Source organism: Arachis stenosperma, chromosome 1 (assembly GCF_014773155.1).
Source record: "Arachis stenosperma cultivar V10309 chromosome 1, arast.V10309.gnm1.PFL2, whole genome shotgun sequence".
In the NCBI taxonomy this organism is placed as follows: domain Eukaryota; kingdom Viridiplantae; phylum Streptophyta; class Magnoliopsida; order Fabales; family Fabaceae; genus Arachis; species Arachis stenosperma.
The window spans coordinates 28,537,444-28,564,577 of NC_080377.1; the positions used below are offsets into that span (position 1 = coordinate 28,537,444).

The window sequence follows — 27,134 nt, forward strand, 5'->3', positions numbered from 1 at the left end:
AATATACAAGGTAGCGCAAAAATAATAAATAAATAAATAGTTCTAATAACATGAATTAAAGATGATTTTAATTAAGAACATTTGAAAAAAATTATCTATTATTTTATAAAATGTACACCAACCATTTTTTTATCTATTATTTTTAACTAAATCGATGTATACTAGAAAAACCTAGAATTAAGAGTAATCTAAAAAAATATTAAACAATATTTAATTAATATTGAATAAAAAGATTAGTTGAGTAATTATAAATGGATTTGATTGTTAATAACATGATTAATCATTCAATGACAAATAGTATTGATATTACTTGGGGGGGTGGGGGGAAGAAGAAAGAAAAAGAAATAAAGATTTAAATACAACTAGAAAATAGATTAATACAGACAGATTTATAGATAGATTTAGTCTTTATTACAGACGGATTTTTGGTTACCGACGAAATTACTGACGGATTTTGTCCCTCTGTAAAAACCCCATCTGAAATTATTTACCGACGAATTTTTTCAGTCGGAAAATTACCGACGGATTTTCCCTCTGTAAATTCTCCATCTATTTCTCGAAGGCGGCGAACTTTTCGATGGATTTTTCGTCTGTAATTACAGACGGATTTTCAGACAGATTTTCTGTCTGTAATTACAGACAAATTTTTCAACAGATTTTATGTTTGTAATTTGAACTTTGAAAAATTATCTCACACTCTGATTATAGAAAGAAAATCCATCTGTAAATCCATCAGTGAGGTAAAATAGAATTTTTTTTATTTTTCTAATTACAAAATAAAATTATTTTCATACAAAATAAATATTAATTTAATACAAATTTTTATCTAATTTGTATTCGAATATTTATAATATTTCAAAAAATAAACAAATTCATCGTATTATCAAACTAAAAGAAAAGTACTATAAACAAGCAAGTCAATATAATTCAAAACATAAACAAAATGTATTGATCATCAACTATAATTCCTAGTATATCATCAACATGCTGCTTCTTGTAAAACATTCTGGGTGGTATTAAAACAGCAAAGAATGATTGGATGAGAAAAGTTAAACCTCTAAACCAAGCATCTACAGCAACGAATAAGCATATATCTATATTCTTTCATTTTCTGCCACTCACACAGGCCCAGTCATCCATTTTCGACACTTCTATGCCTTCTAAGAATAGTGAATATTTTTGTAATAAGTTCTGGACCTGCATAAGGACCAAAAAAGATGAATTTAGGAGGAGAATATGATTTGAAGCAGTTCCACCAATAGAATCTGCATTTGGCAGCAAAGAGATAGCTGCATTCCGAATAAAGAAAATTGATAATGAGAATTAATTGAACATTTAAACTACCTGTTCACTTAAGATTCTAGAGAGACCTATAATTGCTCCAGGCTTTGCAGAAAAGATAATTTGATCAGCAAGATTTAACAGAGGATTTAAAAGTATGTTTGCGATGACCACATCATATTTATCCTTGTGAGTGACTCTGTCTACCTCGAAAGCATTTTCTCCTTCGACAACTCTAAATGGCCAGTCATCCCTGCAGGATGAAGAAGTTTGGCTTGCAATCAAATGCAGTTGCAGTTTGTCTAGTCTGATGTTATTCAGAGTAGCATTTTCAGATGCTGATGCAATTGCTTCTGAATCTATATCGACTCCAACGACAAAGGCAGCACCAAACTGTAAAAGGTCTATTATTGGTGAATATGAAACTGCAGAAGGTCTAGAATTGCTTTCTTGAACTCTCATTTGATTAATTTCTCAACTGATTCTATTACATCAATAATATGCTCTTTCATATTAACTTAATAATTAAACCCTAAACCCTATATAGCGCCCAATAAGTACAGAACATGTCATATCAAAATGTCTCTGAAAATTCATATCTGACATATGTTCTATCAATTAACTCCTCAAAGTTTTCACTAATTTGATAACTCAAGTATTTTCTAATCGATGCTATGAAAAAAATTCCTTACATCGAAGCTACCACAAAAAATTAACCAAAAAAAGACAGTTAAAATATGTGAATATGATAGAGACGGTTATAATATTTAGCTTTCCACACAGAGATGTTCAAAGAAATAAAGTAAGAATGAAAATGAACTCTACTGTACAGCAAAGGCATTCTAGCTAACTAAAACCGGAGTAGGTATCCCAGTTTCAAATAGCTTTTTCATTTTACTTTAAGTTCTTAACATATGCAGATCATCAATAAAATACTGATGAGCGGATAATTTGTACACTTTTTGGCATTATTTTTAGTATATTTTTAGTAAGATCTAGTTAGTTTTTAGTATATTTTTATTAGTTTTTAGTTAAAATTTACTTTTCTGGATTTTACTATGAGTTTGTGTGTTTTTCTGTGATTTCAGGTATTTTCTGGCTGAAATTGAGGGACCTGAGCAAAAATCTGATCCAGAGACTCAAAAGGACTGCAGATGCTGTTGGATTCTGACCTCCCTACACTCAAAGTGGATTTTCTGGAGCTACAGAGGCCCAATTGGCGCGCTCTCAACGGCGTTGGAAAGTAGACATCCTGGGCTTTCCAGCAATATATAATAGTCCATACTTTGCCCAAGATTTGATGGCCCAAACCGGCGTTCAAAGTCACCTCAAGAAATTCCAGCGTTAAACGCCGGAACTGGCACCTAATTGGGAGTTAAACGCCCAAACTGGCACTAAAGCTGGCATTTAACTCCAAGGAGAGTCTCTACACAAAATTTCTTCATTGCTCAGCCCAAACACACACCAAGTGGGCCCGGAAGTGGATTTTTATGTCATTTACTCATCTATGTACTAGTTCTCTATAAGTAGGACCTTTTACGATTGTATTAGGGGGCGAACATCTAGGACTTTTGGTAGCTATCTCTGTTTTATGCTATCTTAGACCTTTGGGAGACTGGCCATTCGGCCATGCCTAGACCCTGTGCTTATGTATTTTCAACGGTGGAGTTTCTACACACCATAGATTAAGGTGTGGAGCTCTGCTGTACCTCGAGTATTAATGCAATTACTATTGTTCTTCCATTCAATTCCGCTTGTTCTTTATCCAAGATATCACTTGTTCTTCAACATGATGAAGGTGATGATTGACGCCCATCACCATTCTCACCCATGAACAAGGTGACTGACAACCATTCTTGTTCTACAAGCATATGAGGCTTAGTGAATATCTCTTGGATTCCTGATTGCACGATGCATGGTTGATCGCCTGACAACCGAGTGCTCGCCTGACAAACGAGCCAACCATTCCGTGAGATCAGAGTCTTCGTGGTATAGGCAAGAACTGATGGCAGCATTCAAGAGAATCCGGAAGGTCTAACCTTGTCTGTGGTATTCTGAGTAGGATTCAATGATTGAATGACTGTGACGTGCTTCAAACCTGTAACCTACTGGGCGTTAGTGACAGACGCAAAAGAGTGATTCTATTCCGGTAGGGGAGGGAACCAAACCGGTGATTGGCAGCACTGTGACAGAGTGCGTGCATTAGCTTTCACTGCGCGGATGGGAGGTAGCTGCTGACAACAGTGAAACCCTACACGAGCTTGCCATGGAAAGGAGTAAGAAGGATTGGATGAAGGCAGTAGGAAAGCAGAGAGACGGAAGGGAAGGCATCTTCATACACTTGTCTGAAGCTCTTACACCAATGATATACATAAGTATCACTATCTTTATCTTCTATGTTATTTTCGTTCATCATCATATACATTTGAGTTTGCCTGACTAAGATTTACAAGATGACCATAGCTTGCTTCAATGCTAACAATCTCCGTGGGATCGACCCTTACTCACGTAAGGTATTACTTGGACGACCCAGTGCACTTGCTGGTTAGTTGTGCGAAGTTGTGTAATGCCATGGTATTGAGCTACCACGTTTTTGGAGCCATTACCGGGGATTATGAGAGTTGTGAAAAAGTATTGTTCACAATTTCGCGCACCAAGTTTTTGGCGCCGTTGCCGGGGATTGTTCAAGTTTTGAGCAAGCTTTTGGTAACAATGCCTGGGATTGTTCTAGTTTGGACAACTGACGGTTCATCTTGTTGCTTAGATTAGGTATTTATTTTTTTTGAAATTCTTGAAGATGAATTCTAGAGTTTCATGATGATTTGTTGAAATCTGGCTGGCTGAGAAGCCATGTCTAATCTGATTGGATCGAGGTTTCAACTTATCACCACAAGAGCTTGTTGATTCTCATCAATTTTGCTCTTGGAGCAGTGATCTGCTAAGATTTGGCTGACCTTTGGTCATGTCTAGTGTTTTGGACCGAAGCTTTCCTTGAAAGCTTGGCTGGCTGTGAAGCCATGTCTAATTCCTGGACCGGAGTCTTAGACTAGCATTGCACTGATTCCTGGAATTCTCATCAAGGATTTTGATGCCTTTTCCCACTTAATTTTCGAAAAACCCAAAAAAAATTTTGCAAAATCAAAAAAAAAAAAAACAAAAAATATTTGATGTTTCTTGCTTTAGTCTAGTGTCTCATCTTAAGTTTGGTGTCAAATGCATGTTTTTGTTATATTTTTCGAATTCATGCATATAGTTCTTTGTTTTGATCTTTGAATTCTTTTGGCTTGAGTGTTTCTGTGTCTCATATAGTGTCAGTAGTACACAAACTGCTAAGTTTGGTGTCTTGCATGCATTGTTATTTGATTCTTGTTGCATTTTGATTATTAAAAATCCAAAAATATTTTTAATTTGTGTCTTTTCAAGTCAATGATACAAAGAATTGAAGATTCAAAACATACTGCAGAGGAATTATACAGAAAAAGCTGAGCATTCAAAAATGCCCAGTGAAGAAGGCAGACTGGCGTTTAAACGCCAGCCAGGGCACCTGGTTGGGCGTTTAACGCCCAAAGAGGTAGCATTTTGGGCGTTAAACGCCAGAATGTATACCATTCTGGGCGTTTAACGCCAGGATGGTGCTAGGGGGAAGATTTTGTTTTCAAAATCAATTTTTTTCAAGTTTTCAAAGTTTTTCAAAATCAAATCTTTTTCAAATCATATCTTTTCAATCAAATGTTTTCAAAATCAATTTCTTTCCTTTTTCAAAGATACTTACTAACAATTAATGATTTGATTGAACATTTTTTGCCTTTTCTGTTGAGGAAGGTTTTATGTTTGAATCATATCTTTTCTTGTTAGGCAAGTCATTAATTTTTAAAATCATATCTTTTCAAATTGTTTTCAAATCATATCTTTTAAAATTGTTTTCAAATCATATCTTCTCAATCACATCTTTTTAAAACCATAACTTTTCAATTAAATCTTTTTAACCACATCCTTTTCAAAATAGTTTTCAATCAAATCTTTTTAATTTCTAATTTCAAAATCTTTTTCAAAAATCACTTGATTTCTTTTCACTATGAATTTTCGAAAATTATCAATCAAATTTTCAAAATGTTTTCAAAATCTTTTAATTGAATTTTCGAAAATTTCCTTCCCTCCTTCCCACATCCTTTTATTTATGGAGTACTACTCCTTCTAAATGCACAATTCGAACCTTATCTAACTAAAGTTCGAATTCTTCTTCTCCTTCTTCTTCTATTTCTCTTTTCCTCTGACATTTCAAGGAATCTCTATACTGTGACATAGAGGATTCCACATTTTCTTTTCTCTTCTCTTTCATATGAGCAGGAGCAGAGACAAAGGCATTCTTGTTGAAGCTGACCCTGAACCCGAGAGAACCTGAAGAGAAAGCTAAGAGAAGCCAAGGCACAACTCTCTTTAGAGGACCTGACCGAATTCTTCAAGGAAGAAGAACACATGGCAGCCGAAAACAACAACAATGCCAACAATGCAAGAAAGGTGCTGGGTGACTTTACTGCACCTACTCCTGATTTCTATGGGAGAAGCATCTCTATCCCTGCCATTGGAGCAAACAACTTTGAGCTTAAGCCTCATTAGTTTCTCTAATGCAACAGAATTGCAAGTTCCATGGACTTCCAATGGAAGATCCTCATCAGTTTTTAGCTGAATTCTTGCAAATCTGTGACACAGTCAAGACTAATGGGGTTAACCCTGAGGTCTATAGACTGATGCTATTCCCTTTTGCTGTAAGAGACAGAGCTAGAATATGGTTGGACTCTCAACCTAAAGAAAGCCTGGACTCTTGGAAAAGCTAGTCAATGCCTTTTTGGCAAAGTTCTTTCCACCACAAAGATGGAGTAAGCTTAGAGTGGAAGTCCAAACCTTTAGACAGAAGGATGGAGAATCCCTCTATGAAGCTTGGGAAAGATACAAACAATTAATCAGAAGATGTCCTTCAGACATGCTTTCTGAATGGAGCATCATAGGTATTTTCTATGATGGTCTCTCTGAACTATCCAAGATGTCTTTGGATAGCTCTGCTGGAGGATCTCTTCATCTGAAGAAGACGCCTGCAGAAGCTCAAGAATTGATTGAAATGGTTGCAAATAACCAATTCATGTACACTTCTGAAAAGAATCCTGTGAACAATGGGACTAGTCAGAAGAAAGGAGTTCTTGAGATTGATACTCTGAATGCCATATTGGCTCAGAACAAAATATTGACTCAACAAGTCAATTTGATTTCTCAGAGTCTGTCTGGAATGCAAAATGCACCAAACAGTACTAAGGATGCTTCATCTAAGGAAGAAGCTTATGATCCTGAGAACCCTTCCATGGAAGAGGTGAATTACCTAGGAGAACCCTATGGAAACACCTATAATTCTTCATGGAGAAATCACCCAAATCTCTCATGGAAGAATCAAGAGAGACCTCAACAAGGTTTCAATAACAATAATGGTGGAAGAAACAGGTTTAGCAATGGCAAGCCTTTTCCATCATCTTCTCAGCAACAGACAGAGAGTTCTAAGCAGAGTACTTCTGACTTAGCAACAATGGTCTCTGATCTAATCAAAACCACTCAAAGTTTCATGAATGAAACAAGGTCCTCCATCAGAAATTTGGAAGGACAAGTGGGACAGCTGAGCAAGAAAATTACTGAACTCCCTCCTAGCACTCTCCCAAGTAATACAGAAGAAAATCCTAAAGGAGAGTGCAAAGCCATAGACATGGCCGAACATGGAGAGGAAAGAGAGGAGTTGGACGCCATTGAGGAAGACCCCAATGGGCGTACACCAATCTCCTCTGAGTTCCTCAATGAGGAACAATGGGAATCTGAGGCTCAAAATGAGACCATAGAGATTCCATTGGACTTGCTTCTGCCATTCATGAGCTCTGATGAGTATTCTTCCTCTGAAGAGGATGAGTATGTCACTGAAGAGCAAGTTGCTAAATACCTTGGAGCAATCAAGAAACTGACTGACAAGTTATTTGGAAATGAGACTTGGGAGGACGAACCTCCCTTGCTCACCAAAGAACTGGATGACTTGTCTAGGCAGAAACTGCCTCAAAAGAGGCAGGATCCTGGGAAGTTTTCTATACCTTGTACCATAGGCACCATGACCTTCAAGAAGGCCTTGTGTGACTTAGGGTCAAGTGTAAACCTCATGCCCCTCTCTGTAATGGAGAAATTAGGGATCCTTGAGGTGCAAGCTGCAAGAATCTCATTAGAGATGGCAGACAATTCAAGAAAACAAGCTCATGGACTTGTAGAGAATGTTTTGGTGAAGATTGAGGACCATTACATCCCTACTGATTTCATAGTCCTAGAGACTGGGAAGTGCATGGATGAATCCATCATCCTTGGCAGACCCTTCCTAGCCACAGCAAAGGCTGTGATTGATGTTGATAGAGGAGAGTTGATCATTCAAGTGAATGAAGAATCTTTGGTATTTAAGGCCCAAGGACATCCCTCTATCATCATGGAGAGGAAGCATGAAGAGCTTCTCTCAAAATAGAGCCAAGCAGAGCCCCCACAGTCAAACTCTAAGTTTGGTGTTGGGAGGCCACAACCAAACTCTAAGTTTGGTGTTGAACCCCCACATTCAAACTCTAAGTTTGGTGTTGGGAGGTTCCAACACGGTTCTGAGTATTTCTGAGGCTCCATGAGAGTCCTCTGTCAAGCTAATGACATTAAAGAAGCGCTTGTTGGGAGGCAACCCAATGTTTTATGGTTAACTATTTTCTTTTGTTATTTTATCTTTTTTGTAGGTTGATGATCATAAGAAGTCACAAAAACAATGAAAAAAGCAAAAACAGAATGAAAAACAGGAAGAAAAACAGCACACCCTGGAGGAGAAGAAGCTGGCGTTCAAACGCCAGTAATGCTAGCTGTTGGGCATTTAACGCCCAGTCTGGCACCATTCTGGGCGTTTAACGCCAGAAAGGGGCACCAGACTGGCGTTAAACGCCAGTAAAGGGCAACAACCTGGCGTTAAACGCCAGGAATGGGCACCAGCCCGGCATTTAACGCCAGAAATAGCTCAAAACGTGATTTTGAGCAACATTTGGTGCAGGGATGACTTTTTCTTGACACCACAGGATCTGTGGACCCCACAGGACCCCACCATCACTCTCTCTCTTCTTCCCCCATTCACCAATCACCTCAATACCTCTTCCCCAAAAACCCTTCACCCATCAAATCCCATCTTTCTCTTCACCACTCACATCCATCCTTCATAAATCCCTACCAACCTCACCCTTCAAATTCAAACCACTTTCCCTCCCAAACCCACCCTCCATGGCCGAACCATTACCCCCCCTCTCTCCTATAAATACCCTTCTTCAACTCTTCATTTTCACACAACCTAAACACCCTTTCTTACCCTTCTTGGCCGAACACACTACCATCTCCCTCTTCCTCATTTCTTCTTCTTCTACTCTCTTCTTTCTTCTTTTGCTCGAGGACGAGCAAACATTTTAAGTTTGGTGTGGTAAAAGCATTGCTTTTTCATAACCATTATGGCATCCAAGGCCGGAGAAACCTCTAAAAGAGGAAAGGGAAGGCAAAAGCTTCCACCTCCGAGTCATGGGAGATGGATAGATTCCTCTCAAGGGTGCATCAAGTCCACTTCTATGAAGTTGTGGCCTTGAAGAAGGTGATCCCCGAGGTCCCCTTTTCACTCAAAAAGGGTGAATATCCGGAGATCCGCCATGAGATCCGAAGAAGAGGTTGGGAAGTACTCACCAACCCCATTCAACAAGTCGGAATCTTGATGGTTCAAGAGTTCTATGCCAATGCATGGATCACCAAGAACCATGACCAAAGTGTGAACCCGAATCCAAAGAATTATCTCACTATGGTTCGGGGGAAATACTTGGATTTTAGTCCGGAGAGTGTGAGGGTGGCGTTCAACTTGCCTATGATGCAAGGAGATGAGCATCCTTACACTAGAAGGGTCAACTTTGATCAAAGGTTGGACCAAGTCCTCACAACCATATGTGAAGAGGGCGCACAATGGAAGCAAGATTCAAGAGGAAAGCCGGTTCAATTGAGAAGGCATGACCTCAAACCCGTGGCTAGAGGATGGTTAGAGTTCATACAACGCTCAATCATTCCCACTAGCAACCGGTCCGAAGTTACCATAGACCGGGCCATCATGATCCATAGCATCATGATTGGAGAAGAAATAGAGGTTCATGAGGTTATAGCCCAAGAACTCTACAAGGTGGCGGACAAGACCTCCACTTTGGCAAGATTAGCCTTTCCTCACCTCATTTGTCACCTTTGTTATTCAGTTGGAGTTGACATAGAGGGAGATACCCCCATTGATGAGGACAAGCCCATCACCAAGAAAAGGATGGAGTACACAAGAGACCCCTCTCATCAAGAGATCCCTGAGATGCCTCAAGGGATGCACTTTCCTCCACAAAACTATTGGGAGCAAGTAAACACCTCCCTAGGAGAATTGAGTTCCAATATGGGACAACTAAGGGTGGAGCATCAAGAACACTCCATTCTCCTCCATGAAATTAGAGAAGACCAAAGAATCATGAGGGGAGCAACAAAGACAAGGAAGAGACATTGAGGAGCTCAAGCACTCCATAGGATCTTCAAGAGCAAGAAAGAGCCGCCATCACTAAGGTGGACCCGTTCCTTGATTTCCTTGTTCTTTATTCTTCTGTTTTTCGATTTTTATGCTTTATGTTTGTCCATGTTTGTGTGTGATCATTAGTGTCTTAGTGTCTATGCCTTAAAGTATGAATGTCCTATGAATCCATCACCTTTCTTGAATAAAACGTGCTTAATTGAAAAGGAAGAATTGCATGAATTCTGAATTTTATAATAGTTTAATTATCTTGATGTGGTGGCAACACTTTTGTTCTCTGAATGTATGCTTGAACAGTGCATATGTCTTTTGAATTTGTGGTTCATGAATGTTGGCTCTTGAAAGAATGATGAAAAAGGAGACATGTTACTGAGGATCTGAAAAATCATTAGAAATGATTCTTGAAGCAAGAAAAAGCAGTGAATACAAAAAAAAAAAGAAGAAAAGAAAGAAGCAAACGAAAAAAAAAAAAAACCGAAAAAAAGAGAGAGAAAGAAAAAAAAAAGAAAGAATAAAAGTTATGATCCAAGGCAAATAAGAGTGTGCTTAAGAACCCTGGACACCTCTAATTGGGGACTTTAGCAAAGCTGAGTCACAATCTGAAAAGGTTCACCCAATTATGTGTCTGTGGTATGTATGTATCCGGTGGTAATACTGGAAGACAGAGTGCTTTGGGCCACGGCCAAGACTCAAGAAATAGCTATGTTCAAGAATCATCATACTTTACTAGGAGAATCATTAACACTATCTGGATTCTGAGTTCCTAAAGAAGCCAATCATTCTGAATTACAAGGGATAGAGTGAGATGCCAAAACTATTCAGAGGCAAAAAGTAAAAGCCCCGCTCATCTAATTAATACTGATCTTCATAGATGTTTTTTGGAGTTCATTGCATATTCTCTTCTTTTTATCTTATTTGATCTTCAGTTGCTTGGGGACAAGCAACAATTAAGTTTGGTGTTGTGATGAGCGGATAATTTGTACACTTTTGGCATTGTTTTTAGTATATTTTTAGTATGATCTAGTTAGTTTTTAGTATATTTTTATTAGTTTTTAGTTAAAATTCACTTTTCTGGACTTTACTATGAGTTTGTGTGTTTTTTGTGATTTCAGGTATTTTCTGGCTGAAATTGAGGGACCTGAGCAAAAATCTGATCCAGAGACTCAAAAGGACTGCAGATGCTGTTGGATTCTGACCTCCCTGCACTCGAAGTGGATTTTCTGGAGCTACAGAAGCCCAATTGGCGCGCTCTCAACGGCGTTGGAAAGTAGACATCCTGGGCTTTCCAGCAATATATAGTCCATACTTTGCCCAAGATTTGATGGCCCAAACCGGCGTTCAAAGTCACCTCAAAAATTCCAGCGTTAAACGCCGGAACTGGCACCTAATTGGGAGTTAAACGCCCAAACTGGCACTAAAGCTGGCGTTTAACTCCAAGGAGAGTCTCTACACGAAATTTCTTCATTGCTCAGCCCAAACACACACAAGTGGGCCCGGAAGTGGATTTTTATGTCATTTACTCATCTATGTACTAGTTTCTCTAAGTAGGACCTTTTACGATTGTATTAGGGGGCGAACATCTAGGACTTTTGGTAGCTATCTCTGTTTTATGCTATCTTAGACCTTTGGGAGGCTGGCCATTCGGCCATGCCTAGACCCTGTGCTTATGTATTTCAACGGTGGAGTTTCTACACACCATAGATTAAGGTGTGGAGCTCTGCTGTACCTCGAGTATTAATGCAATTACTATTGTTCTTCCATTCAATTCCGCTTGTTCTTTATCCAAGATATCACTTGTTCTTCAACATGATGAAGGTGATGATTGACGCCCATCACCATTCTCACCCATGAACAAGGTGACTGACAACCATTCTTGTTCTACAAGCATATGAGGCTTAGTGAATATCTCTTGGATTCCTGATTGCACGATGCATGGTTGATCGCCTGACAACCGAGTGCTCGCCTGACAAACGAGCCAACCATTCCGTGAGATCAGAGTCTTCGTGGTATAGGCAAGAACTACTGGGCGTTAGTGACAGACGCAAAAGAGTGATTCTATTCCGTAGGGGAGGGAACCAAACCGTGATTGGCAGCACTGTGACAGAGTGCGTGCATTAGCTTTCACTGCGCGGATGGGAGTAGCTGCTGACAACAGTGAAACCCTACACGAGCTTGCCATGGAAAGGAGTAAGAAGGATTGGATGAAGGCAGTAGGAAAGCAGAGAGACGGAAGGGAAGGCATCTTCATACACTTGTCTGAAGCTCTTACACCAATGATATACATAAGTATCACTATCTTTATCTTCTATGTTATTTTCGTTCATCATCATATACATTTGAGTTTGCCTGACTAAGATTTACAAGATGACCATAGCTTGCTTCAATGCTAACAATCTCCGTGGGATCGACCCTTACTCACGTAAGGTATTACTTGGACGACCCAGTGCACTTGCTGGTTAGTTGTGCGAAGTTGTGTAATGCCATGGTATTGAGCTACCACGTTTTTGGAGCCATTACTGGGGATTATGAGAGTTGTGAAAAAGTATTGTTCACAATTTCGCGCACCAAATACCTTTAGAGCTGCAATTGCTAGAATTCCAGTGCCAATGCCATAGTCCAAGATGTATTCTCCTCCTTTTATACGGTCATGTATGAGTAATAGACATAATTTGGTAGTCGGATGGTCTCCAGTTCCAAAGGCTAGTCCAGGATTAAGAATTATATTCATTGCTTGAATATCCTGTGTAAGATTCAAGATTGCTCATTAGAATATACTAGTCTCACAAAGAATATTCAATTTAGGATGAACAAATAGTTCTCAATCAAAAAGGATGTGGGGTAAACAAGAAGAAAAATGGTCAAAGTTAAAAATGGTATTCAAACAAGATACAAAAAATTCAATACTTAAATAGATTTGCAATGTATAATTACCAACTATTGGAAGTTTAGCAACACATTATCTGTAATGAAAAGGGAAGATAAACTGTGACAAAAAAATAATTACCACCCATAGGCCTTTAGTAACTTCAACTGGATGAAATGATTCCTGAAAGCATTGAAAAATTTCTAAGTTTATTTCCAGTAACATTTTCGCACTGACAGTTTTCCATAATATGAATAAGTGATTGATGCATGAAAACTTGTCTCTCAACAAATTTCTCTTCGGCAAGTATACCGAATTGTCGTCAAGTAAAACTCACAATAGAGTGAGGTCGAATCCCACAAGGATTGATTGGTCAAGCAACTTTAGTTAGAAGAATGTGCTAGTTGAGCTAAACGGAATTTAGATTGAGATGCAGAAATTTAAATGACTGGAAAGTAAATAACAAAAATTAAAGTGCAGAATCTTAAATGGGGACTTGGGGTAATGAGCATGAAATTAAATGATAGAAAGTAAAGAGAATGGGTAAGATCAGAAATGGGGAAATCATTGGGTTCAGGAGATGTTGCATTCTCCGGATCAAGTTCATTTCTCATCTCTTCCTCAATCAATGCATTCATTGATCTCCTTGGCAATCTTAAGTGATTGGATCCCAATTCCTTGGCAATCCAATCTCTCTAAGCTTGAACAATTGCCCAATTCCTTGATTTAATTGCTCATGGGAAGAGATGAAGTGTGGTCACTGATTATACCACATGTATTTCCAAATCAAAGTGTTGGGGAGGATTACATGTCACTATATCCGCCCAAACCCCAATTTGGTCCAACATGAGAAAGTATTTCTAGCATGATCTCCTCATCCCTTTTCCAAGGCTCAAAGGAGATCCAATTATGGAGAGTTTCTTTTCCAAGACAACTAACCAATTGAATTAAGATCGAAAGCTTTCTAGTAAGATCAAGAGAAAAGAAAGAAGAAGAAGAATGAAAACTATAATTGATCCATCAAATTACAACAGAGCTCCCTAACCCAATGAAAGGGGTTTAGTTTTTCATAGCTCTAGAAATGAAAAATGGCAGAAAAGAAGAATCCATGCTAAAAGTGCAGAAAAGTAAATCTATAGAGAGTAGTTCCCAAAGGTGCCAAGCTTCTCTCTACTTTAAAACTACTCCTATATATACTACTCCTCTTGATCTTCTAGTGAGTTTTTCAAGTCTTGGATGTGGGCTTGGATCTTGAGTTGAAGCAGTTCTCATCTTTAGTGGGCCCAACTTGCAGAGAAATATGAATTAGGCTTTGGGTATTTATTAAGATTTAACGTTGATTGCTGGTGCACGAAATTGTGATCATCAATGGCGCCATCAACATGGTACGCTCAATTGCAATCTCAACTCTTTATCACAACTTCGCACAACTAACCAGCAAGTGCACTGGGTCGTCCAAGTAATAAACCTTACGCGAGTAAGGGTCGATCCCACGGAGATTGTTGGTATGAAGCAAGCTATGGTCATCTTGTAAATCTCAGTCAGGCAGATTCAAATGGTTATGGATGATTTATGAATAAAGCATAAAATAAAGATAGAGATACTTATGTAATTCATTGGTGAAATTGTGATCATCAATGGCGCCATCAACATGGTACGCTCAATTGCAATCTCAACTCTTTATCACAACTTCGCACAACTAACCAGCAAGTGCATGGGTCGTCCAAGTAATAAACCTTACGCGAGTAAGGGTCGATCCCACGGAGATTGTTGGTATGAAGCAAGCTATGGTCATCTTGTAATCTCAGTCAGGCAGATTCAAATGGTTATGGATGATTTATGAAATAAAGCATAAAATAAGATAGAGATACTTATGTAATTCATTGGTGAGAATTTCAGATAAGCGTATGGAGATGCTTTGTCCCTTCCGTCTCTCTGCTTTCCTACTGTCTTCATCTAATCCTTCTTACTCCTTTCCATGGCAAGCTGTATGTTGGGCATCACCGTTGTCAGTGGCTACAGTCCAGTCCTCTCAGTGAAAATGTTCAACGCGCTCTGTCACAGCACGGCTAATCATCTGTCGGTTCTCAATCAGGTTGGAATAGAATCCAGTGATTCTTTTGCGTCTGTCACTAACGCCCAGCCTTCAGGAGTTTGAAGCTCGTCATAGTCATTCAATCCTTGAATCCTACTCAGAATACAACAGACAAGGTTTAGACCTTCCGGATTCTCTTGAATGCCACCATCAATTCTAGCTTATACCACAAAGATTCTGATTAAGGAATCCAAGAGATAAACATTCAAGCCTTGTTTGCTTGTAGAACGGAAGTGGTTGTCAGGCACGCGTTCATAAGTGAGAATGATGATGAGCGTCACATAATCATCACATTCATCAAGTTCTTGGGTGCGAATAAATATCTTAGAACAAGAATAAGCTGAATTGAATAGAAGAACAATAGTAATTGCATTAATACTCGAGGTACAGCAGAGATCCACACCTTAATCTATGGTGTGTAGAAACTCCACTGTTGAAAATACATAAGAACAAGGTCTAGGCATGGCCGAGAGGCTAGCCCCCCAATGATCTAAGAACTAGACGTCCAAAGATGATCAAAAGATCTAAAATGATCCAAAGATATCAAATACAATAGCAAAATGTCCTATTTGTAGAGAACTAGTAGCTTAGGGTTTACAAAGATGAGTAAATGACATAAAAATCCACTTCCGGGCCCACTTGGTGTGTGCTTGGGCTGAGCATTGAAGCTTTCATATGTAGAGACTTTTCTTGGAGTTAAACGCCAGCTTTTGTGACAGTTTGGGCGTTAAACTCCCATTCTTGTGCCAGTTCCGGCGTTTTACGCTAGAATTCTTGAGCTGACTTGGAACGCCTGTTTGGGCCATCAAATCTCGGGCAAAGTATAAACTATTATACATTGCTGGAAAGCCCAAGATGTCTACTTTCCAACAAAATGGAGAGCGCATCAATTGGGCTTCTGTAGCTCCAGAAAATCCACTTCGAGTGCAGGGAGGTCAGAATCCAACAGCATCTGCAGTCCTTTTCAGCCTCTGAATCAGATTTTTGCTCAGGTCCCTCAATTTCAGCCAGAAAATACCTGAAATCACAGAAAAACACACAAACTCATAGTAAAGTACAAAAAAGTGAATTTTAACTAAAAACTAATAAAAATATAATAAAAACTAACTAAAACATACTAAAAACATACTAAAAACAATGCCAAAAAGCGTATAAATTATCCGCTCATCAATTGCCATTGTGGGTTCGAGAACGTTAGTGGCATTCACTTTTTCCACTAATGTTCCAACCTCATATATCCACGTTAAATCCAACGTTAGTGGTCTTAACATGACCACTAACGTTGCTTTCTCAAAACTTGGCCAACGTTATTGGGACTCACTTTTCCCAATAACGTTGGCTTATACCCCTTCGCAAACGTTAATGGGAATCACTTTTCTCATTAACGTTGCTTAGTGCCCCTTTGTTCCTACGTTAGAATCCACGTTAGTATAGCTAACGTGACTATTAACGTAGGTGTGATCCACCTTCGAGAGCGTTAGTGACACTCACCTTTGTCACTAACGCTCCAAATGCCACATTCTCTACGTTGGAACTCACGTTAACTAAGTTAACGTGGCTCTTAACATAGTAGTGAGGCCATCTTCCAACGTTAGTGACAAAAGTGAGTGTCACCAACGTTGGCTCTTTGATCTCAATTCCACGTTAACTTTCACGTTAAAAGTCTTAATGTGAAAGTTAACCTAGGCAATGCTAGATGGTCCAACGTTAGTGACAAAAGTGAGTGTCACTAACGTTGGCTTTTATTTTCCTCTTCCACGTTAGAGTTCACGTTAACTAAGTTAACGTGACTCTTAATGTGGATCATTGCCAAGTTCTCCAACGTTAGTTCACTTTTTCTCTTAACGTTGGAGTTCCTTTCTCTTCTACGTTAACTACTGATGAGCGGATAATTTATACACTTTTTGGCATTGTTTTTAGTATGTTTTTAGTATGTTTTAGTTAGTTTTTATTATATTTTTATTAGTTTTTAGTTAAAATTCACTTTTCTAGACTTTACTATGATTTTGTGTGTTTTTCTGTGATTTCAGGTATTTTCTGGCTGAAATTGAGGGACCTGAGCAAAAATCTGATTCAGAGGCTGAAAAGGACTGCAGATGTTGCTGCATTCTGACCTCCCTTCAGTCGAAGTGGATTTTCTGGAGCTACAGAAGCCCAATTGGCGCGCTATCAATTGCGTTGGAAAGTAGACATCCTGGGCTTTCCAGAAATGTATAATAGTTCATACTTTGCCCAAGATTTGATGGCCCAAACTGGCGTTCCAAATCAGCTCAAAACTGCCCGGCGTTAAACGCCGGAACTGGCACAAGAATGGGAGTTAAACGCCCAAACTGGCACAAAAGCTGGCGTTTAACTCCAAGAAAAGTCTCTACACATAAAAGCTTCAATTCTCAGCCCAAGCACACACCAAGTGGGTCCGGAAGTGGATTTTTATGTCATTTACTCATTTCTGTAAACCCTAGGCTACTAGTTCTCTACAAATAGGACCTTTTGCTATTGTATTTTCATCTATGGATCTTTGGATCTTTGGATCTTTGATCATCTTTAGATCTTTGAATCCTTTGATCACGTTTTGGGGGCTGGCCTCACGGCCATGCCTAGACCTTGTTCTTATGTATTTTCAACGGTGGTGTTTCTACACACCATAGATTAAGGTGTGGAGCTCTGCTGTACCTCGAGTATTAATGCAATTACTATTGTTCTTCTATTCAATTCAGCCTATTCTTGTTCTAAGATATTCATTCGCACCCAAGAACGTGATGAATGTGATGATTATGTGACGCTCATCATCATTCTCACTTATGAACGCGTGCCTGATAACCACTCCCGTTCTACAAGCAAACAAGGCTTGAATGTATATCTCTTGGATCCCTTAATCGGAATCTTCGTGGTATAAGCTAGAATTGATGGCGGCATTCAAGAGAATCCGGAAGGTCTAAACCTTGTCTGTGGTATTCTGAGTAGAATTCAATGATTGAATGACTGTGACGAGCTTCAAACTCCTGAAGGCTGGGCGTTAGTGACAGATGCAAAAGAATCAATGGATTCTATTTCAACCTGATTGAGAACCGACAGATGATTAGCCGTGCTGTGACAGAGCGCGTTGAACATTTTCACTGAGAGGACGGGACTGTAGCCACTGACAACGGTGATGCCCAACATACAGCTTGCCATGGAAAGGAGTAAGAAGGATTGGATGAAGACAGTAGGAAAGCAGAGAGACGGAAGGGACAAAGTATCTCCATACGCTTATCTGAAATTCTCACCAATGAATTACATAAATATCTCTATCTTTATGTTTTATTCATCTTTTAATTATCAATCCTCCATAACCATTTGAATCCGCCTGACTAAGATTTACAAGATGACCATAGCTTGCTTCATACCAACAATCTCCGTGGGATCGACCTTTACTCGCGTAAGGTTTATTACTTGGACGACCCAGTGCACTTGCTGGTTAGTTGTGTGAAGTTGTGATAAAGAGTTGAGATTTCAATTGAGCGTACCATGTTGATGGCGCCATTGATGATCACAATTTCGTGCACCAACTACCACGTTAACTTAGTTAACGTGGCAAGTACCGTGAGCTTTGGATGGCTTCGCAAGCGTTATTGGTGATCACTTTTCTCATTAACGTTGCAAGCTTTACCATTCCACGTTAGTGTTCACGTTAACTAGGTTAACGTGAATACTAACGTGGTTCTTCCTTGCCTCCTTTGCCCTGAAATCAAGCAATTAAAGTGCATCAAAGCTCTAGCCAAAGTCATGAGATTATGCATCATCAATTTATCATGCAATTCTAGCAAAATACTCATGAAATTATGCAAAGTTCACAAAAGTTGCTTGAATCAAGGTGAAAGTGTAAATTCATCCAAAACTTGCCTTATTCACTAAGAAAATGCATGAAACTACCCTAAAACAGTAAATAAAAGGTCAGTGAAACTGGCCTAGATGTCCTGGCATTACAACACCAAACTTAAAGCTTGCTTGTTCCTAAGCAAGTACTGAAGCATAAGAAGAATGAAATGAAATAACAAGAAGATAAAATAGAAGTAGCATTCCTGGTTTATGGGGTTTCATGCATAGAAACTTAGGTTCTTTCCCTTTAGGTTTCAAGCCTTTATCAAATCCTTAGTCACTTTCTTGATTGCACTCTTTGAGACTTCTTTCTTATTTATCCTTCTTTCTTTTTCAAAGTTTATTATTTTTTTTCTTTTTTTTAAAGTGCTTTGTAAGAGAGCGACTCTTTATGATAAGCTTTCAGCCAACACTCCCAAACCAGTTGGTTTTAAGGTGCTAGGTGTTAAGACACCGCTAAGGACCTACTCCCTCAAGTCTCTTTCCCTCATACATACACACCACAGGCATATGGTTTGTTATTTTCCTTTCTTGAGACCTTGGTGTCCAGCACCTCTTTGGGTTACTAAGTGTTTTGTAGCAAAGGTTACTCTTGATAGTGGACTTTCAGCTAATAATCCCGAATTAGTTAATCCAAGTTACCAAGTGATAATGCACCCCTAAGAGCTTATTCATCCAAGTATATCCTTTGTACATAAACACCACAGACACATGCCTCAATTTTGAAACCCTTGATGCCTAGCATTGTTTCTTATTGTGTTTCTTTCCTTTTTTACTTTTATTGCTCTTCCTCTTTTCTTATTGGGATCTTATTGTTTAGCTAGTCTCAAAGGGTGTGTCTCAAATAAAGGACTTAGGATAGATAGTTGCTTTCTTTCCTTCTTTGGTGAACCAACTTAGCTTACTAATCAACCTACCACAAACATTCAGAATGCACTTCATAAAATAACTCCACTCTTGTTCTTTTCATAACATTTTCTTTTTGATGAACTTAAAAAGACAAGCATACAAGTAAGAAAGGTGAAAGTGAACACTTAAGACATTAAGCTAGCACACTTAGCCTAAGCAATAAAACTTAAATGCATAATTGAAAGTCCTAAGCTACCATGGAAGCATGTTCTATTTCATACATGATTTTCCTTATTTAAAGCTTTGAAAAAGGTAAACTAAGAAGGAACTTCACCACCTTTCACTTATTGGTATGCTCATGTTCTTCTGCTCCCTTGGGATTCTCCTTGATTACTTGAGTTTCCATTCCCCTTGCGCTTCCCCATCAGCTTTTTCCAGAAACCGGCATCCTCCATCTTCTTCTTCAATGCTTCCTTTTGCTGTTTCACCTTCCCCTCTTCTTGTTCTGTTAAGGTCTTACGAACTTCCTCATAACTTGGGATGTCGGGTGCAAATGATGCATATGCTCAGTCATATAGTTTAACCTTGCCTGAGTGTTGACGCTGAATTCTTCTCGATGCAGTTGCCTTCCTTCATTGAGCACACTGAATTCGTTGAATGCTTTCATCTGATTCATCTGGCGTTGATTGAGTTCCTGGAGGCGTTTATCTTGACTTTCTTGCCTTTCAGACACTTGACTGATGGCTTGAGTGAGCTGAGAGTAGTGTTGTTGTTGCTGCTCCATTAACTGTTTCTGCCATTCCCTTTGTTGATTCATCCAATTTGTTAGCATTTTCTCTTGACGATTCATTCTCTGAGATTGAAATTGCAGTTGTTGTTCTTGTCCTTCCATGTATATTCTTGATAAATCGTCAATGGCTCCTCAGATGTGACCCAAATTGATGTTGGTTGGGTCATAATACCCTTATTGATGATGTTCTGTTGGTTGGGTTTCTTCTTGGATAGGTTCTTCCTCTTGTGCTTCTTCTGTTGTCATCTTCCTTAGATGGGGTCTTTTCTGCTGTTGAGCTGGACTCACATGGGTTATGCGTTGGAGTGTAAGTGATCTCCCAAGACCTACCCAAGTTGGATTGCTGTCTTCAAAGACTACCTTGGCTTTCATGCATAATCTAAGGATGGTGTTGGGGTACCAAAGTCTAGCACCCGAATCTTTCTTCTCGACTAATTCTTGGATTCCTTCAGCTATAATTTCATGCACATTGATGCTTCCACCCTTTATTAAACAATGTACCATGGTAGCTTGAGCAATATTGACCTTAAAATTGTTTGCGGCTGGAAGGATAGATCTTCTCACAAGCTCAAACCATCCCATGGCTTCTGGGATGACGTCTCCTCTCCTGATGAACCGGGGCCTCATATCCAAATACCTTTCCCAATCAGATCCCACAATGCATATGTCACCTACAATTTCTTCCAGTTCATTATTGTCGGGGCCATTGTTCATTCTTTCTTGGTACCCGAGCTCAACAAATTGTGGTGATTTCAGATGAAGAGTTCTAATTATAGCATTCAGACTGAAATCTACCTCTGTTCTTTTTACATAGCTTTTGAAGGTGGGGGTTGTGGTCTTGTCTTCTCTAACCACATTTGCATAAAATTCCCTGATGAGAGTTGCATTTACCCTTGCTTCCGGGTTAGTGAGCTTTTGCCAACCCCTTTTCTCAATATTCTCCTGAATTTGTGGACATTCATCTTCATTGAACTGGAATGTTGATTCGGGTAGTATCTTCTTGTCCTTTATTCGTTCGAACTCGAGCTCATGAAAGGCTGTTTTGAATCTCCCGGGGTTGAAGGAAGGCTGCTCCATGGGTTCCTTTCCTCTTCGCCTTTTGGAACTTGATGATGCCATGTAGGATAGTTGATATATTGGTTAGTTCTCAAGATGGCTAGGAGGATGTATGTGAAGCCTTTGGTGGAGGATATGCCCGGAAGGAGGGAGTGAGAAGGGTGAGAATAAGTGTGTATGGAGAGATTGTGTGAAGGGATTTATATAGGAAGATGGCAATTGATTGAAGGGTGTGGATTGATAATGTTGTTTGATAGTGGACGGTTGGGGTTTTGGATTGAATGAGCACAAAGATCACCTCCTTTATGGGGATCTTGGTTCGGTCTTCAAAATTATCCATTCCCAATGTTGCATGGCAACACTTCCAAGGACATTCCCTATGAAGACAAGTGTGAAATTCACTTGGCCGAATCTCCCATCTTCAATTGCCCCATCAAGTACCATCAATGTACTTTTTGATTCCCTATATACGAAAAGAAAATGTGATGGGTTATTTGAAATTTTTGGTGGGAAAAAGTGTGACCTAACAAAATATTTCTTTTTCTTTTGTTTTTACATGACTAAATGCTTTCCATGAATGTAAATCATCAACCATTAAGCTTCCTATGCATGCACGTTGGTACACCAAACTTGTTTGTGATCACATGGTGCAACAAGTTTGGGGAATAAATCTTCCTCATAAGGTGTGTTCAAACCTCACTTGATGTGTTTTGAACACCAAACTTATCATGTACTATACGTTGCATGTAGAGGAGCTTTATATTAGTTGTCAAAATTGAATTGAAATTCCATGGAAATTGCCTTATTACTATTATTAGAGATTTAAGAAAAGAGGTATAGAACACGGGTTGCCTCCTATGAAGCGCTTCTTTAGCGTCATTAGCTTGACGTTTGACCCTTGTCAGGGTGGTTGGTGGTGCTTGAAATTCTCTCCTCTTGCAGTGAACCTATGTCCATTGACTTTGTTGATAAGCTCCATATGATCTAAGGATAAGATTTTGTTGATAGTGTACACCGGAGGCAGCTGAGATGGAATAGTGGGGAGGTGAGGTGGTATAGATGAAAAGTATGTAGAGATCACTTCATCACCTGGTGAGAAATTTTGTGGGGATCTTCTTGTTTCTCCATCTTCTGGGTACTTTCTTCCTTGTTTCCATTGATGTTGTCTTGCTTTTTATAGATTCTTTTCCTAAGGACTCTTTGTTGCTGGCTTTGCATGACTCTGGTTTGTTCAGCTTCCCTTGAGTTACCTTTGGATGAGGTTCCTCTTGAATATATGGCTTGCCAACCAATGGGATTTCTAGTTGTGTTGTTTGTGCTTCACTGCTTGTTTCTTGCATCAATGCTTCATTCTGCTCTTCTCTTAATTCTTTGTTCTCTTGACTTGATTCTTGTGAAAGGTTAAAAACATTGAAAGTGAGCTGCTCATCATGTATTCTCAGCACTAGCTCTCCTCACTCTACATCTATGAGTGCTCTGGCTGTGGCTAGGAATGGTCTTCCTAGAATGATGGGGTAAATAGGATTCTCATCCATTTCCAGAACAACAAAATCCGTGGAAAGATAGTAGCTCCCAACCTTAACCAGCACATTTTCAACCACTCCTATTGCTTGTTTTTTAGTTTTGTCAGCCAATCTGATAATTACATCAGTAGGAGTTAATTCATTGATTTGGAGCTTCTTCATAAAGGAGAGAGGCATTAAGTTGATGCTTGCTCCCAAGTCACAAAGCCCTTTGTCAATCATTGTTTCTCCTATGGCACAAGGAATGTGGAAACTCCCTGGATCCTCCTTCTTTGTGGGTGGCCCAGGTTGAATGAGAGCACTGCAATCCCTGTTCATCTTTATTATTTGTCCACCCTTCAATGGATTTTTTCTGGCTAGTAGCTCCTTTATATACTTGATGTAGAAAGGCATTTGTTGGAGAGCTTTGATAAATGGTATATTTACATCAAGAGATGCAAACATATCAAGGAACCTTGAGTACATTCTCCCTGTTACACCACCTTTTAGCCTGTGAGGAAAAGGTGCATATGGGTTCAACACCTCCTTCTTCTTCAGCTCTTCCTTGGATGTGGGTTGGGGTGTATAGCTTCCTTCATCACTTGTGGTTATCATTTTGCATTCTTCCCATCTCACCTTCTTTGTTTCTCCTCTTGGATTCTTTTCTGTATCACCGGGGAATCTATCAGTGGGTTTGGGAATTTGTTAAGATAGATACCCTACTTGGGACTCCAATCTCTTGATGTTTTCTCCTTGGTTCTTGATATTGGCTCGCACTTCTTCCTTAAACACTTTGTTGTCTTGGACTTCTCTGCATAAGTTTTCAAGTAGAGCCTCAATCTTTGAGAGCCTATCATCTGTTAATGATGGTGGGTTGAGATTAGGTGGTTGAGAAGGTTGGTTAGATGGATGTTGGTAATATCTATGTGAGGTGTTTTGATGAGTTGCATTGTTGTTGGAGTTGAGGTTGTTGCATCTCTGATCTTGTCCTTGGTCTTGTTGGTTTCCCTACCCAAAATTGGGGTGATTTTTCCATCCAGAGTTGTAAGTTTTGGAGTATGGATCATGGACTTGTCTAGGTGAGTTTCCAACATAGTTGGCTTGCTCCCAGTCACCTTCTTCTCCTATGTTTACTCCTTCTTGAGCTGATGATGAGGTGATGGCTGCTGCAACTTGGTTCTCCTCCACCTTCTTAGTAAGATCTGCTAGCTGCTTGGTGATCATCTTGTTTTGAGCTAACAATGCATCCATGTGGTTCAGCTCCATTACTCCTCTGGTGTTACTTCTTTCGAAGGCATAGAAGTAGTCATTTTCAGCAACTGTTTCAATGACATCTATGCCTTCTTCAATGGTTTTCTTCTTATTTAGAGAGCCTCCTGATGAATGATCCACAGCCTTCTTTGACTCATATGAAAGACCTTCATAGAAGATGTGAAGTTAAACCCACTCATTAAACATCTCTGGTGGGCATCTCCTTGTTAGGTCTTTGAATCTCTCCCATGCTTCATAAAGTGTCTCACCATCTTATTGTCTAAAAGTTTGCACCTCAGTTCTTAGCCTATTGATCCTTTAAGAAGGATAAAATCTTGCCAAAAACTTGTTCACCACTTCTTCCCAATTAGTTAAGCTCTCCTTTGGGAAGGATTCAAGCCATTTGGATGCCTTGTCCCTGAGTGAAAAAGGGAACAAGAGCAACCTATAGACATTTGGATGGACTCCATTGGACTTCACTGTGTCACAAATCCTCAGGAAGGTGGTCAAATGTTGATTAGGATCTTCTTGAGCACCTCCTCCAAATGAGCAATTATTCTGCACAAGAGTGATGAGCTGGGATTTTAGCTCGAAATTGTTGGCATGTATGGTGGGCTTCTGAATGCTACTTCCACAGTTTTCTGGATTAGGATTGATATAGGGTCCTAAGACTCTCCTTTCTTGCCCAGCCCGGTTTGCATGGCCTTCTCTGACATGTTTATGAACTTCTTCTTCATGATTGTTCTCCAAATTCTCTTCCATGTTGGGTTCAAAATACTCTTCCTCTTCTTTCTCAGCACCAATAATCCTTTTCCCTCTTGCTTCCCTTCTTAGTCTCCAAAGGGTTCTTTCAGGTTCTGAATCAAAGGATGTTGAAGCTCATTCTCTTCTCCCTGTCATACAACAAACAGATTGCACAACAAGAGATAAAATGAAGAAACTATTCTTGTTAGAGTAATTGTTAGTGTGAGTGATGCAAATTATCAAACAGTTAGTGGGTTAGTGAGCAGAATTGTAATCAAAGAAAGAAAGAACGAAAAATAAAAGAGGGTGCAGGGGGTGAGGAAGAAATTAAGATAAGCTAAAAGAAATTAACTGAATAAACTAAACAAAAAGAAAAATGCTCAATCTAGTGATCTTCAAACTTAATCATTGTTGATTCAAAATCAATCTCCGGCAACGGCGCCATAAACTTGATGCATGAAAACTTGTCTCTCAACAAATTTCCCTTCGGCAAGTATACCGAATTGTCGCCAAGTAAAACTCACAATAGAGTGAGGTCAAATCCCACAATGATTGATTGGTCAAGCAACTTTAGTTAGAAGAATGTGCTAGTTGAGCTAAACAAAATTTAGATTGAGATGCAGAAATTTAAATGACTGGAAAGTAAATAACAGAAATTAAAGTGCAGAATCTTAAATGGGGATTTGGGGTAATGAGCATGAAATTAAATGACAGAAAGTAAAGAGAATGGGTAAGATCAGAAATGGGGAAATCATTAGGTTCAGGAGATGTTGCATTTTTCGGATCAAGTTCATTCTCATCTCTTCCTCAATCAATGCATTCATTGATGTCCTTGGCAATCTTAAGTGATTGGATCCCAATTCCTTGGCAATCCAATCTCTCTAAGCTTGAACAATTGCCCAATTCCTTGATTTAATTGCTCATGGGAAGAGATGAAGTGTGGTCACTGATTATACCACATGTATTTCCAAATCAATGTGTTGGGAGGATTACATGTCACTATATCCGCCCAAACCCCAATTTGGTCCCACATGAGAAAGCATTTCTAGCATGATCTCCTCATCTTTTCCAAGGCTCCAAGGAGATCCAATTATGGAGAGTTTCTTTTCCAAGACAACTAACCAATTGAATTAAGATCGAAAGCTTTCTAGTAAGATCAAGAGAAAAGAAAGAAGAAGAAGAATGAAAACTATAATTGATCCATCAAATTACAACAGAGCTCCCTAACCCAATGAAAGGGGTTTAGTTGTTCATAGCTCTAGAAATGAAACATGGCAGAAAAGAAGAATCCATGCTAAAAGTGCAGAAAAGTAAATCTATAGAGAGTAGTTCCCAAAGGTGCCAAGCTTCTCTCTACTTCAAAACTACTCCAATATATACTATTCCTCTTGATCTTCTAGTGAGTTCTTCAAGTCTTGGATGCGGGCTTGGATCTTGAGTTGAAGCAGTTCTCATCATTAGTAGGCCCAACTTGCAGAGAAATATGAATTAGGCTTTGGGTATTTAGTAAGATTTAACGTTGATTGCCATTGTGGGTTCGAGAACGTTAGTGGCATTCACTTTTTCCACTAACGTTCCAACCTCATATATCCACGTTAAATCCAACGTTAGTGGTCTTAACGTGACCACTAACGTTGCTTTCTCAAAACATGGCCAACGTTATTGGGACTCACTTTTCCCAATAACGTTGGCTTATACCCCTTCACAAACGTTAATGGGAATCACTTTTCCCATTAACGTTGCTTAGTGGCCCTTTGTTCCTACGTTAGAATCCACATTAGTATAGCTAACGTGACTATTAACGTAGGTGTGATCCACCTTCGAGAGCGTTAGTGACACTCACCTTTGTCAGTAACGCTCCAAATGCCACATTCTCTACGTTGGAACTCACGTTAACTAAGTTAACGTGGCTCTTAACGTAGTAGTGAGGCCATCTTCCAACGTTAGTGACAAAAGTGAGTGTCACTAACGTTGGCTTTTGTTTTCCGCTTCCACGTTAGAGTTCACGTTAACTAAGTTAACGTGACTCTTAACGTGGATCGTTGCCAAGTTCTCCAACGTTAGTGATGTTCACTTTTTCTCTTAACATTGGAGTTCCTTTCTCTTCTACGTTAACTACCACGTTAACTTAGTTAACGTGACAAGTAACGTGAGCTTTGGATGGCTTCGCAGGCGTTATTGGTGATCACTTTTCTCATTAACATTGCAAGCTTTACCAT

At 39.3% G+C, this 27,134-nt stretch overlaps 1 protein-coding gene and 2 non-coding genes across 3 annotated transcripts; 1 reads left to right on the forward strand and 2 right to left on the reverse strand.

Moving 5' to 3' along the window:
• Nucleotides 1-1,104: 1,104 nt before the first annotated feature.
• On the reverse strand, nucleotides 1,105-12,995 carry LOC130976860 (uncharacterized). Its single transcript, XM_057901802.1, has 4 exons — nucleotides 12,912-12,995; nucleotides 12,480-12,647; nucleotides 1,345-1,674; nucleotides 1,105-1,197 (listed from the first exon to the last, which is right to left on the reverse strand). Exons 1-4 carry the CDS (start codon nucleotides 12,993-12,995, stop codon nucleotides 1,105-1,107), a joined length of 675 nt encoding a protein of 224 aa, XP_057757785.1.
• On the reverse strand, nucleotides 6,161-6,268 carry LOC130948838 (small nucleolar RNA R71). The gene has a single exon (XR_009073282.1). It is a non-coding gene; the product is annotated as a small nucleolar RNA R71 (small nucleolar RNA).
• Nucleotides 12,996-24,372: 11,377 nt separating the features above from the next.
• On the forward strand, nucleotides 24,373-24,480 carry LOC130948889 (small nucleolar RNA R71). The gene has a single exon (XR_009073290.1). It is a non-coding gene; the product is annotated as a small nucleolar RNA R71 (small nucleolar RNA).
• Nucleotides 24,481-27,134: the final 2,654 nt, after the last annotated feature.